The 14689-nt window shown below is 34.5% G+C and overlaps 1 protein-coding gene across 4 annotated transcripts in view; it reads right to left on the reverse strand.

The window, feature by feature from the left end:
* PDS5A (PDS5 cohesin associated factor A) overlaps window positions 1-14689 on the reverse strand; it is a 188076-nt gene that overhangs the window by 108922 nt on the left and 64465 nt on the right. For 3 of the 4 annotated variants that reach the window (XM_037829625.1, XM_037829626.1, XM_037829627.1), the window contains 3 exons: window positions 4511-4714; window positions 3359-3445; window positions 2708-2805 (listed from right to left, as the gene is read on the reverse strand). In XM_037829625.1, the coding sequence (XP_037685553.1) occupies window positions 2708-2805; window positions 3359-3445; window positions 4511-4714 (389 nt within the window). The remainder of the gene's footprint in view (window positions 1-2707; window positions 2806-3358; window positions 3446-4510; window positions 4715-14689) is intronic. The other variant, XM_037829628.1, reaches the window with a different exon arrangement.

Genomic DNA, 14689 nt, shown 5'->3' on the forward strand with positions numbered 1-14689 from the left:
ATATACAGTAATACAAAAATATGCAGAATTCAAGGTAAAATTTACAATGCCTGGCATACAAACAAAAATTACTAAGCATGGAAAGAACCAAGAAAATACAATCCAGATGAGGAGAACAAGCAAGTGAAACAAACCCAGAAATGACACAGATGATAGAATTAGTTAACAAAGACATTAAAGTAGCTAGTATAATTATACCCCATATGTTCAAGAAGGTGGAGGAAAGATTATACATGTTAAGCAAAAACATGGAGCTGTGGGACAATTTCAAATGGTGTAAGTGTAATGGGAGTTTCTGAAAGGGGACAGCAGAAATTCTCAAAATTTAATGAAAACTATTAACCCACAGATTGAAGAAGCTCAAAGAAACCCATGCACGTGCACACACAGAAACACACAAACACACTACTATGGTTAAAAAAAAATTTTTTTTGCTTAAAACCAGTGATAAAATATTAAAAAGAGCTATAGGGGGAAAAAAAGGAATAAAATTTGTACAGAAGAACAAAGATTAAAAATGACAAAACCTTCTCATCGGAAACAATGTAAGCCAGAAAAGAGTGGTGCAACATCTTTAAAAGTACTGTTTTTCTTTAAAAAACAAACAAAAAAACAAAAACAAATCCTGTTAACCTACAACTCTGTAGCTATGAAGATAATTTTTAAAAATGAAGGAGAAATGAAGACAAAATGAAGACTTTTTGGACATACAAAAGTTGAAACTTCCATCATGAGCAAACCTGAACTAAAGGAAATGTTAAAGAAAGTCCTCTAGGCTAAAGAAAAATAGCATCAGATGGAAATTTGCATCTACACAAAGGAATGAAGAACACCAGAAGTGATAAATGTGGGTAAATATAAATCAATAAGCTCCTCTCATAAAAGGCAAGTTTTTTGTTTACTAATATTTCATTGTGAATTATTTTAGTCAGATAACTAGGTCAACAATAAACTCAGTTCTTCGGGATTCAGGGAATGAAAATTTTAACAAGATCAAAGAAAGGTGGGTGTGTGTAGGTAAATGATTTTGAAAAGAAAGGTATAAATGCAATGTAGGAAGGTGGGTTTAAGTGGACAGTTAAGTCACAAAAAGGAAAGTGATTACACTTGCAGGAATTTGGTTTTATATTTTGTTAGTAATTATAATTTTAAAAGAAAAAAAATACAAAGATGTGGTAGAAAGCAAACAATGGCCACAAATTGTTCATATCCCTGTATGCACATCCCTTTAAAAACGTCTTTCTGATGTTCCTCCCATCAAAATGTACCAACCTGTGAATCTGGGCTTGCCTCTGTGTCTTGCTTTGTCCAATGAAATATAAATAAACATGAAGCAAACAAAGGCTTGGAAAAAACAAAAACAAAACAAAGTGCTCATGTGCTGGGGGTGGGGTGGGGTGGGCTTGCTCTTTCTTACTACTTTTGGAACCCAACCAGCAAGTGCAGAAGCCTGGGCTACCCTGCTAGACGATCTGAAACATGAGACCCAGTGACACCATCACCCAGCCAACTGTCAGATGCCCTGCTAAACAACAGTACTCACGTAAGTGTGTCCTGCCCAGACAAAAAGAAATGATGCCAACCAGAATCATGAGCTAAACAAAATGGTAGTTGCTTTAAGCCAGCAAGTTTTTTTTAGGCTGTTTGTTACACAGCAAAAGCTAACTAATACAAAAGTTTAAGTTTATATATCCTATCATTTTATTTAAGAATCTAGTGTCAATTGTCACAGGAAGCTTTTTCTCCTGTAGACTATTAGTCCCTATCTACAGACTAAGTTGACCTGGTTCTCTCCTGTTTATTCCAGGTTCCTTCTAATTCTACTATACCATATTAGGAAAAAAGTAGACATAATATAATATCCCTAAAAATCTATAAGAATCTCTTGAAAAGTGCTGTCCAATTATGAAAGCCACTAGCTGCATGAGGCTGTAGAACTTGAATATAAACAGAGCAACATGTTGAAATAATATTTTTGAATACAGTAGGTTAAATAAAATATTTCATCTGTTTCTTTTTACCTTTCTTAATGTGACTACTGGAAAATTTTAAATTTACATGACATACATTATATATTCCATATAATGCACTGCTCTAGAACTTATCTCTTAACAATGCTTGGTTTACTGTAACAAAAAAACTAGACTGGATGCCAGAATTTGGGCTCTCCTGTCCAGCAATTTGTCCTTGGGCAAGTTACCATACCCTCTCTATTAGTTTTTCTGTTTCTATAAGTAAAGAGCAGGATTAGGCAATGCTTAAGACTTTTTTCTAGCTCTAAAGTGAGAACATATCAAAGTCAGTATGCTTAACTACTGAGCAATTCTAACCCTCACCATTAAGAGTAAATACATACCTTATAACCTAGTACTTCATTATATAACATCTCATATCATTTGCTTTACAGTTGTTGTTGTCTCTATAAAATTATAAATTTCTTAAAAACAAGGGCTTTGCTTTTTTACTTCTCTATTGTTCCACAGCTGCTAGCACATATTGGAGTACACAGGAACTAATTAAGATATCATGATTTATAATATAGTATAAGGGCAAAGAGGAGACCAGATTTTTTTTCCCCCTCTTCATGTTGTCTTTTAAGGAAAACAATTCCTTATAATATTAGAAGATCTTAATGAACATGACATTTAAATACACATAGTAAGAAAAAGAGGTACTTATACACAAGTGCTTAAAAAAAGTAACTTACTTGATCACCGAGAAGAGAGTCCTAAAAAGCTGAATAAAAATTTCATTGCAATCTTCCAATTCAAAGCAGATGTTATATGATTTAACCCAAGCTAAATTCTTTAAATAAATAAAAATGATTATTAATTATACATACACAGAATAGTTAACACGAAAGAAAACTCATTAGTGAAATCTATTTTTAAAAATAAGAAAACTATTTTAAACACTATAAAGGCCCAACATATAAACTAGTTATGTACTCTGAACTTTAAAAAGACTTGTTGGTATTAACCTTCTCAAACTAGAACATACTAAATTGTTAGGGGTTGGCAGACACATATACATACTGAATATAAGAAGCAGCGAAATAAACTCAACTTAATCCCCTTTTAGATTAGGAAAAAAAAAAAAAAACAAAAAAAAAAACCCAGAAAGTTAAAAACAAAAGCTATAGTTCCAAATATACAACAGTTTTTCAGTGAAATATATTTTATCTTTTTATATGAGGAGCAATAAAAAGATAGTATTTCTCTTATGAAATGTAAAGGACATTTCATTAAGTGGGTTTTGTAAAACAAAAAAGATTCATTTTCTATGATAAAGTTACTATAAAGAATTTTCTACTATGTGAAATAAATACTGTGATATTTATTAAAGTTTTTTTTTTTACCTCTAATAAATAAAAGTATCTATTAAATTGTGGACTCTTTGTGTCTTCCAAACCTTTTAATTGTCTGGTAATAAACAAAAATATGTCCTGTTAAAAAAAATGATAAAATATATTAATTTAGAAACAAATATTTATCATTCACAACACTAACAGTCTGTATACATATCACCTTTTCCAAATTACAATAAAATAAAATTCTCCTTTATTGAAATGCCTTGGAACTGGCCTATTACAGTATTCAAAATAACTGGAAAAGATCAAATCACATAAAAGCACATCCTTTTGATGCAAAATACAGGTTATTTCCACAAATCTTTAGGCTTTCTCAATCTGAGAGGAATACAGAAGGCTCTAAGTCTTATTATTCTTTTTCCTACAACGGCACTTCCACTTTAGTGTCTTTACCTTGCATTTTGGCAAACAATTATCTTCATTTTAAGGAGCTGGATGTGAGTCTTTCCACTATTATTTCCTACATGTAAATAGTAATTTTCCTCATCTAGTGTTGAATTTGACTTGTGGCTGCAAAATTGTGTGGAACAAAGGCAGTACATTGGTCCCAGGGTTGTACTTTTTTCTGATGACAGTGCCCCATTTCTTATTAAGCTTTCTTTACAAGTTTTAACTCAAAATAGTACTAATATGGGACAAAATGATTTTGAACTATTTAAAAGAAAACAGTCCGAAGGATTAAAATTTGCCAAGAATAAATTTCTTCAAAATATGAAATCTGCCCAAGATATCAATTCAAAAGACAAGTTCCTTGAACATTTTGAACAAAGGCAGAACCACCAACATGAGCATGTAGTTTTCCATGCTGAATAATCTGCAAGGGAAAACAGTCATTTGAACGTGTAAACTCTGGTTTATAGTGTCATTAATTTACATTTATCTCTTAAACTTAGCCACCTGAGCTTTGCGATCAGTTATCCGGGAGGTTAGATATGATCAGACAAGGACTGGTTTAGAACTGCATCTCAATGATTTATAAAAATACAATTGATTATTGATGAATATTAATTGAATGAGTAAGTTCGTTTTGCCACTCAAGAATATAAACGGTAAGATGGCAAGATGAATAATTTGAAACAAATATTCAAAAGGGTAAGATAAACTATAAAAATAAAATGATTTTGTAAAGATTTTATTTACCTTAAGTTTATCGTGGGAAGTATATGGAGCTTCTGGGGCATAGATTCGAAAGATGTCAGCCAAACAACATGCTACAAGAAGACGCACATCTTTATTGGGATTCCTGAGAAAGAATTCAGATGCAAGATGCAAAGCTAATGGGAGATACTGCTGTTTTTCATCTTCTGAATCCTGATCCATATCCATAAAAGTTTTCACTACCATCTGTAATAATTTATAAAAGAAAAATATAATCAACTTGTATTTAGAAATCAGTGGAGACTAAGTTTTTTAAAACACCATTTCCATTACAACACAAACAAGCAAATAAGTTACTATTTTAATAATTTGGGTAAACAGCCATCAACTTTTGGATTACTTATAAACACATTATCTACATTAGTACCAGATTTATCAAGAACTTAAGAATCTCATTATTCATTTTTATATCTAGTCCAAGAAAAGTGGCCCCATATGAATAACCAAGTTCACCTGGTATTTAGCAACATCATCAATTAAATTTCGTTTATATTTTACTGTCAAAACTGCCTTGATTTAAGGCTCCTTAAAACTGCTATTTCATTTCACACTCTAATAGGTTTTGTGTTTGACAATAAAAAGCCATGTTTAAATATTTTTATGTGGTAGTACTTCTGATTAAAAGTGTTAATTAGCAAATAAGCTGTTGTTATTTATGTTTATAAAATTCATGACATATTTTAGATCACTATAAAATGCAAAGAAATGTTAAAAAAAAAAAAAAGCCCATCCATAATTTCTCAACCCTAGAAAACAACCACTGTTTACTTTTTTGTGTATTTTAGGTTGGTATGTTTTCTCTGTAAAAATGCAAAAAACTATTCTATTAATTCTTATGCATCTGTCAAATCACTAACAGTTCCTCATGTCTTAAAAATTCTTCTGATAAATCATACTTTACACCTAACCAAGTCCAATCGTCAAATATTGACAGTGTACTTCTATTTCTATTTTGCTAAGTTTTTTTAAGCATGAATAATAAGTGCTGAATTTTATCAAATGCTTTTATTAAACCTACTGAGATGATCATATTTTCTCCCTAATTCTGTTAATATGGTAAATTCTACTGACTGGTTTCCTAATTTTAATATAAAGTTTGCTTTCCTAAAATATAGTTTTAATCCAAGTTTGCATTACTGAAACAAAGCCAACTTGGCCATAATACTTTTATATATTGCTGCATTTCGATTTTTTGCAATTTATATTCATGAAAAGAGACTGGCCTGTAATTTTCTAAGGCTATAATACTGCCATTATACTGGCCTCAAATGAATTAGGAAGTGTTCTCTCTTTCTCCTGTTCTATGTATGAAGTTTCTGGTAAGACTGGTTTTATTTTTTCCTTACATGTTCAACTGTATGAAAGAAAGAATATTAATGAAAACTAGAATATATTTTGAACTGAATGGTAATGAAAATATAAACTATTAATAGTTGTGAAGTTCAGTTAAAGCTGTGCTTAAGGGAAACTTATAGCTTTAAATATATATATTAGAGAAGGAAAGAAAACTCAATGATCTAATGTTTCCATCTCAAGATGCTAGAAAAATAGCAAAGTAAATCCAAAGAAAATAGAAGCAAGAAAAAGAAAAAAATCAAGGCAAGAGCAGATTATCAATGAATTGGAAAACAAACATACAAAGAGGAAATCAACAATGCCAAAAGCTGACTGTTGAAAAGACTAATAAAATTGACATTTCTACCAAGAACAAATCAAGAAAAGAGAAGTCATAAATTACTAACACCAGAAATTAAACAGAGGACATACCACTTCATATCCTAATAATATACTAGGGAGACAAAATAAAAAATAAAAAACCTGCTATGTGAAATGGAATATCTGAATAATCCTGAATCTGAAATTAAAAACCCTCCCACAAAGAAATCTCCAATGCCAAATGGCTTCAGGGGAGAAAAGTTCCATATACCATTATGTATAGTACTAGCTACTCTGCTCAAATATCAAGTCCCTCCCTGCCAGTGTACACTGTATTTGCATATCTTGATTTTGATATGTAATCAGGAGTCAATGAGAATCTGCTCTAAAAGTACAAACATCCCAGGGACAGTTAATTCTTATTAAGCCTCATATCTTAATCATCCATTAACATTTTAGTAGAGACTGTTTTCTAGTTGAAAGTAAAAATGATACATAAGATAATACCTGGGAGTTTAGGGATTTTAAAGTAAATTTAAAGTAAAGAGCACCAAAAGAGGGATTAAAGATAACTGTAACAATCACTTTGGTAGAAATACCCAGGCTACTCCCAATCATCTAATAAAAATCCCTTCTGAACAGGCATAATTCATCTAACCTCAACCAACATAATAAATAAAACACATATTTACAAATGAGTAAATTAAGAATCAGAGTTTAAGTATTCACGCAAGTTGACAAAAGCAAAGGACAGAGCATGTAAACTACATAGATATTTGGCCTTTATCATGAAGGCAAGAGAAAGCCACTAAATTGTTTTAGGGAATAGCATAATACGATCAGATTTGTATTTCATAAAAATATTTCAAGTTAAAAACTAACCAATATGTTGATGTTGTCACAAACATTGGGACTGGTGGTTTGAGGTGCTGCGCCCTCTATCATGGGACTTGCCCTTGTGGGGCTCCTTACTGCAAAGGAGAGGCTAAACTTGCATATAATTGTGCCTAAGAGTCTCCCCCTGAGTACCTCTTTGTTGCTCAGATGTGGCCCCCCCCTCTCTATCTAACTGAGCCACCTCGGCTGGTGAACTCACTGTCCCCCCGATGTGGGACCCGACTCCCAGGGGTGTAAATCTCCCTGGCAACGCAGGATATGACTTCCGGGGATGAATATGGACCCAGCATCGTGGGAATGAGAGTATCTTCTCGACCAAAAGGGGGATGCAAAATGAGACAAAATACTTTCAGTGGCTGAGAGATTTTGAGTGGAGTCAAGAGGTCACTCTGGTGGACATTCTTATGCGCTATATAGGTAACACCTCTTAGGTTTTAATGTATTGGAACAGCTAGAAGTAAATACCTGAAACTACCAAACTCCAACCCAGTAGTCTGGACTCCTGAAGACGACTGTATAATAATGTCGATTACAAGGGGTGACAGTGTGATTGTGAAGGCCTTGTGGATCACACTCCCTTTGTCTAGTGTGTGGATGGATGGGTAGAAAGGTGGGGACAAAAACTAAATGACAAATAGGGTGGGATGGGGGAGACAGTTTGGGTGTTTTTTTTTACTTTTGTTTTTTATTCTATTCTGATTCTTTCTGACGTAAGGAAAATGTTCAGAAATAGATTGTGGTGATGAATGCATAACTATATGATCGTACTGTGAACAGTTGATTATATACCATGGATGACTGTATGGTATGTGAATATATTCCAATAAAACTGAATTAAAAAAACAAAAACAAAAAACTAACCAATAAAGGAATACCTCACTCATAGCTTGAGGGATCCATCAAGGCTAACTCAGCTGAACTTCTAAGTCATTAGAGGAGTTTTCCACCAAGTACTCTAATGCAGTCAGGGATAGGCAGAATGAGTTTACTGGAGGTGAAAGACGAACTGAAAAGGGCCAACTGTACTAAACTGTACTCCTAAATACCACAACTAAAGAGTTTTAGATTTTATTATATAGGAAATGGGAATCATCAAAAAAAATTTAAGGAGAAAAGAAGTTATTTGTCATCTATTGATATATAACAAATTACCCCATAACTTAGTAACTTAAGTTGGAGATATGAACCAAATGGACTTGGTTGAGATTGGGGTAGATCAGACTAAAGGGTAGAGGATGATATTAACTGTGTTTTAAAACTTTGGCTTCCATGTAGGACCAAAGGAAGAGATGTTTATATGGTGCAAAATATTTATTTTCTGCAGTGCATGATATAATTTAACTTATATGGTCAGTTTACTCAAATACCATAATTACATGGAACCTTGACAAAGGAGAGTTTGTTGGTTTGTACAGGTTAGCATGAAGCCCTGATAGAATCCAGAGTAATTTGGGCAGAGAATAAAAAATATCCGCAAAGCCCCCTTGAGGGACTGGGAAAAAATGAGGAAATATTAAACTTACCCACTGGGGAATTTCTGATATTCTTGCAAGCACAGGGGACTACCAGTTCAGTAGGCCGAAACCTCAATCTTGGGGCTTGCCCTTAAGAATCTTATCACTGCAAAGGAGAGGCTAAGCCTACTCATAATTGTGCCTAACAGTCACCCCCAGAGAACCTCTTTTGCTGCTCAGATGTGGCCTCTCTCTCTAAGCAAACTGCCCTCCCCCCTACATGGAACATGACTCCCAGGGGTATAAATCTCCCTGGCAATGTGGGACGTGACTTCTGGGGATGAGCCTGGACTCTGCATCATGTGACTGAGAAAGACTTCTGAACCAAAAGGATGAAGAGAAATGAAACAAAATAAAGTTTCAGGGGCTGAGAGATTTCAAATGGAGTCAAGAGGTCATTCTGGAGATAATTCTTATGTGTTAAATAGATATCCCTTTTTAGTTTTTAGTTTATTAGAATAGTTAGAAGGAAATATCTGAAATTGCTGAATTGCAATCCAGTATCCTTGATTCTTGAAGGCGACTGCATAACTACATAGCTTAAATGGTGTGACTGTGTGATTGTGAAAACCTTATGGCTCACACTCCCTTTACCCAGTGTATGGACAAATGAGAGAAAAATGGGACAAAAAGTAAATGAATAATATGGGGGATGAGGGGTATGGGACACTCTGGGTGTTCTTTTTACTTTTATTTTTATTCTTTTTTTTTTTTTTTGGAGTAATGAAAACATTCAAAAATTGATTGTAGTGGTGAATGCACAACTATACGATGATACTGTGAACAACTGTTTTATACTTTGGATGACTGTATGGTATGTGAACATACTTCAATTAAAAAAAGTTAAAAAAGAAAGAAAGAAAGAAAGAAAGAAAGAGAACCTGAGTAGCTTCTAGATTTCCCTACTTTTCTGATTAAAGAACAGGATGCAGTCCTCCTAACGGGCCAACTATATGATGTGTCCTAGGAGTCCATTTCTAGAAGCATGAATTACAGCCCGATCTTTCAGCACTTCCAAAATTACTTTGTAAGCACCAAATTCCCTGTATTAAATCCCTGTCTACAACCCTTTTTAGGTTCTAAAGAATTGGGGTAGCTGGTGGTAGATACCTGAAACTATCAAACTACAATCCAGAACCCATGAATCTCGAAGACAATTGTATAAAAATGTAGCTTATGAGGGGTGACAATGGGATTGGGAAAGCCATAAGGACCACACTCCACTTTGTCTAGTTTATGGATGGATGAGTAGAAAAATAGGGGAAGGAAACAAACAAACAGACAAAGGTACCCAGTGTTCTTTTTTACTTCAATTGCTCTTTTTCACTTTAATTATTATTCTTGTTATTTTTGTGTGTATGCTAATGAAGGTGTCAGGGATTGATTTAGGTGATGAACGTACAACTATGTAACGGTACTGTGAACAATCGAATGTACGATTTGTTTTGTATGACTGCGTGGTATGTGAATATATCTCAATAAAATGAAGATAAAAAAATATATCACAGGAAAGATAAAGAGTTAACATATTGAAATTAAATACTGCTTTGTACAGAATAGCAGGAAAAAAAAAAAATCCCTGTCTGCTTAAAATAGTAAACGTAATTACTATTTCTGACAAATGATTCCTGACTGGTGTGTTTGAGATATACCCTGCCATTCTGGCCTTGTTCGGACCCCTCAACATGCCAGAGACCCTTGTGCCATTAGGGTGTCTGCAAATTGTATTGCCTCTTTGTAGACCACTCTGTCCTTATTTCTTCTAGTTTACCCACATATTTGGAAGAATAAAAAAGTACTTGATATTTTTGCTGAAACTTTTTTCTTGTGAATTGTTTTTTAATGCCCTATACCTATTTATCTATATGGGTCTTAGTATTTCTTCCTCTACTTTAAAGGAACAGGCAAGGAAAATCAAAATAAGTCTATTATACAAAGCTGGATCATATAAGTTTGGGAAAGAAGAGGAATATTACCAATACTACTACTACTACTACTAATTATTATTATTTGCTGAGTACTTATAAAACAGCAGAACTTTACATGCATTATTTCATTTACTCACACGCCACTATTTCTAAGAGGAAGGGGATATTATCATTCCCAGTTTTATCATGGAGGAAATGGAGGAACAGAATACCAAACTTTGCTCAAGGTCATATTACCTGGAAAGTTGCAGGGCCAAGATTCAAACCCAGACAGTCTCTTCCCAAAGTTCACATTCTTAACCATGTGTTATTAACATATGGTACATCTAACAAATGAGGAGCTAATACTGCATAATAGGAATAACAACAACAAAAAACTGAAATTCTTTCATGTAAGAGGTGATACATTATTATTCTAAATAAATTATTTAAATTGTGAATTGGCAAGATGTGACTATTAAAGGTGAATGATATTAACTGATGAGTGATTTTTTTAGGATTATGCAAGAACTATTGGTATTGAGCTTACCATCAGAACTATGCACTCAAAGAAATGACTGGGATGATCAAAGGACTTGAATTATATTTGTTTTAAGAGAGTGCTTATAAAATAAGTAAAAGCGGTTAGCCTCCTCTATAGATCCAGTGCAATACTAATCAAAATCTTAGCTACTTTTTAGGGGAGAAAAGGGTTAAAAAAAAAAAAAAAAAAAAAAAAGGCAAACTGACTCTAAAATTTCAAAGGAAATGGAAAAGGCCTTGAAGAGCCAGAATAATTCAAAAGGAAGAACGAAATTAGAGGATTTATCTTAGATGATTTCAAAATTTACTTCAAAGCAACAGTAATCCAGACAATACAGTAATAGCAAAAGAATAGACATATAGTACAAAGGTACAGACTACTTAAGAGTCCAGACCTAGATTCATATATCTTTGGTCAAGGTGCCCAGGTAATTGACTGGGGGAAAGGATAGTCTTTCCAGCAAGTCGTACTGGAAAAACTGAATATCTATAAGAAAAACAAAGAAACCACCCCTTTAACTCACACCATATAAAATGAATTAACTGTACACTTCGAAGGACTGTATGTTATATGAATACATCTCAATAAAATTGCAAAAAAAAAGAATTAACTTGACGTGGATCACAGACATGAAAGCAGGAGCTAAATTTTAAAGTTCCCAAGAAGAAAACATAGAAAATCTTTATGATCTTACATTATGCAAAGATAGCCTAGAAAGAGACAAAAAACAAGAACCATAAAAGATAAAAAATGGTTAAGTCATACTTCATCAAAATTAAAAACTTATGCTCTTTGACAAACACCATTAAGAAAATGATGACAAGCCACACACTGAAAGTATTTGCAAAGCATATATATGCTAAAGGACTGTATGCAGAATATATAAATAACTCAACGCATCATAAGACAAACCAATTATACAATGGGTAAAGATCTGAAAAGACACTTCGCCTAAGAAGATATATTAACAGCAAATAAGCACAAGAAATAATGCTCAACATCACTTGTCATTAGAGATACACAAATTAAACTTCCACTAGGAATGACTAAAATTTAAAAAGAAAAATAATACCACACATATGCAAGAATGTGGAACAACTGAAATTACTATCCTCTGCTGCTGGTAATGTAAAATGGTGGCAAACCACTCTGGAAAACATTTTAGCAATTTCTTTCAAAGTTATACATACACCTCCCATACAAACAAACAATCCCACCGTGCCAGTTTGGATGTATTATGTCCCCCAAAACGCCACGTTCTTTGATGCAATCTTGTGAGGGCAGACGTATTAGTGTTGATTAGGTTGGAATCCTTTGATTGAGGTTTCCATGGAGATGTGACTATCAACTGGGAGAGACCTTTGGATAACTTCCATGGAGGCGTTACCCCACCCATTCAGGGTGTGTCTTAAGTTAATCACTGGGGTCCTATAAAAGTGTTCACAGACAGAAGGAGGTGCTACAGCCAAGAAAGACATTTTGGAGACGGCCACTGGAAGCAGACTTTTGCTGACACTTTGCTCTGGAGAAGCTAAGAGGGGACAAAATGCCCCAAGAGCAACATTTTGAAGAATGCACAGGACCTGAGAGACAAGCTGGAACACAACCTGGGATCAGCAGATGCCAGCCACGTGCCTTCCCAGTTAACAGAGGTTTTCCAGACACCATCGGCCTTCCTTCAGTGAAGGTATACTTGTGTTGATGCCTTAATTTGGACATTTTTATGGCCTTCACTGTAAATTTGTAACCAAATAAAACCCCTTGAAAAAACTTGTACTCAGATGTCTATAACAGCTTCATTCATAATAGCCAGAAACTAAAAACACCCCAAATGTCCATCAATTGGTAAACGTATAAACAGATTATGGTATACCCAAACAATGATATATATGGTACATCCATACCACTGAGCAATAAAATAGAAAAAGATGATGATACTGTAAGCCAGTGATTGTATACTTCAGATGGTTTGCGTGGTATACATATATATATCAGTGAAATTGCATTTAAAAAAAAAAAAAAAAAACTACTGATACATGCAACATGGATAATCTCGAAAGCATTATATGTTAAAAGAATCAGACACAAGACTATGCACTTCATGATGCAATTTAGAAATTCTAGAAAAGCAAAAGTTAAAGAGAAAAATAAAATACTTAACGTGCTGAATGATACTTAAAACATCAAAATTTGTAGGATCCTGTTAAAACAAATCTTAAGAGAAATTTATAGCTTTCGATTTATTTGTCAGCAAACAAAAAAGAATGAAATGCTTTCATCATTCTAGAAAAATGACCAACAGAATTGTGCTATATATTACATTTTAAGGACCTCACATGGACAAAGTCATCTAATTTTCAAACGTACCCAAAGATAGGAGATTTCCTCTTCTGGCAAAGATGGTAGAACAGAACTGACTAAATCTTATGAAGTATTGGTTTTCAGATAGTGGACCTAAGCCAAGGCAATGAAGGACAGTGATTCCCAAGAGAGTGAGACTTACGATCCCAGATCAGTGATATAATTTCTAAGCCACAACACAAGTAGTGAAAACAGGTACAGCTGAAAAGATGAAGCTGGTAGTTTAGGAAGGACAAAGAAACTAGAGTTCCCAGTCTGGGGTATTGTAGAGGAAAGGGTGGCAGAGAGAGTCTCCCAGAGATAGGCAGAGGGTCTCCCCTTGAGTCTTCAGAAGAGGACTGATCAGCACACACAAAAGGAAACTACCTGAGGTTGGGAAAATCCATCTGTGTCAGTTTGGATGTATTATGTCCCCCAAAACACCATGTTCTTTAATGCAATCTTGTAGGGGCAGATGTATTAGTGTTGATTAGGTTGGAACCTTCGGATTGTTTCCATGGAGATGTGACCCACCCAACTGTGAGTGGTACCTTTGATTAGGATGTTTCCATGGAGATGTGACCCACCCAACTGTGAGTGACACCTTTGTTTAGGATGTGACCTCTTGATTGAATGTTTCCATGGAAATGCTGCCCTGCCCATTCAGCATGGGTTTTGATTAGTTTACTAGGGAGTTAGCTGCTGCAGCTGAGACAGACATTTTGAAGACGGCCTGTTGGAAGCTGACACAGACATTCTGGAGAATGCCATTTTGAAATGTAACCTGAGAGCAAGCAGATGCCAGTCATCTGCCTTCCCAGCTAACAGAGGTTTTCTAGACGCCAATAGCCTTTCTCCAGTGAAGGTACCCTATGGTTGATTCCTTACCTAGGACACTTTATGGCCTTAAGACTGTAACTTTGTAACCAGATAAACCTCCCTTATAAAAGCCAATCCATTTCTAGTGTTCTGCAAAATGGCAGCATTAGCAAACCAGAACAGATTTTAATACCAGAGAAGTGGGGTGTTGGCACAAGACAAATAGACAAAGGCATTGAATTGAAAATTCAGCAATCAACCCTCAGTTTATGGCCAGTTGATTACGAAAGGGTGCCAAGTCCACTCAGTGGAGAAAGAATAGTCTCTTCAACAAATGCTTCTGGGAAAACTGGATGTCCATGTGCAAAAGAATAGAGGTGACCCCCTTCCACCTCACACCATATACAAAAATCAACTCAAAATGGATCAAAGACCTAAATATAAGAACCAAGATTATAAAACTAGAAGAAAATGCAGGGAAACA

The sequence above is a fragment of the Choloepus didactylus genome, chromosome 3, assembly GCF_015220235.1.
Source record: "Choloepus didactylus isolate mChoDid1 chromosome 3, mChoDid1.pri, whole genome shotgun sequence".
Lineage (NCBI taxonomy): Eukaryota > Metazoa > Chordata > Mammalia > Pilosa > Megalonychidae > Choloepus > Choloepus didactylus.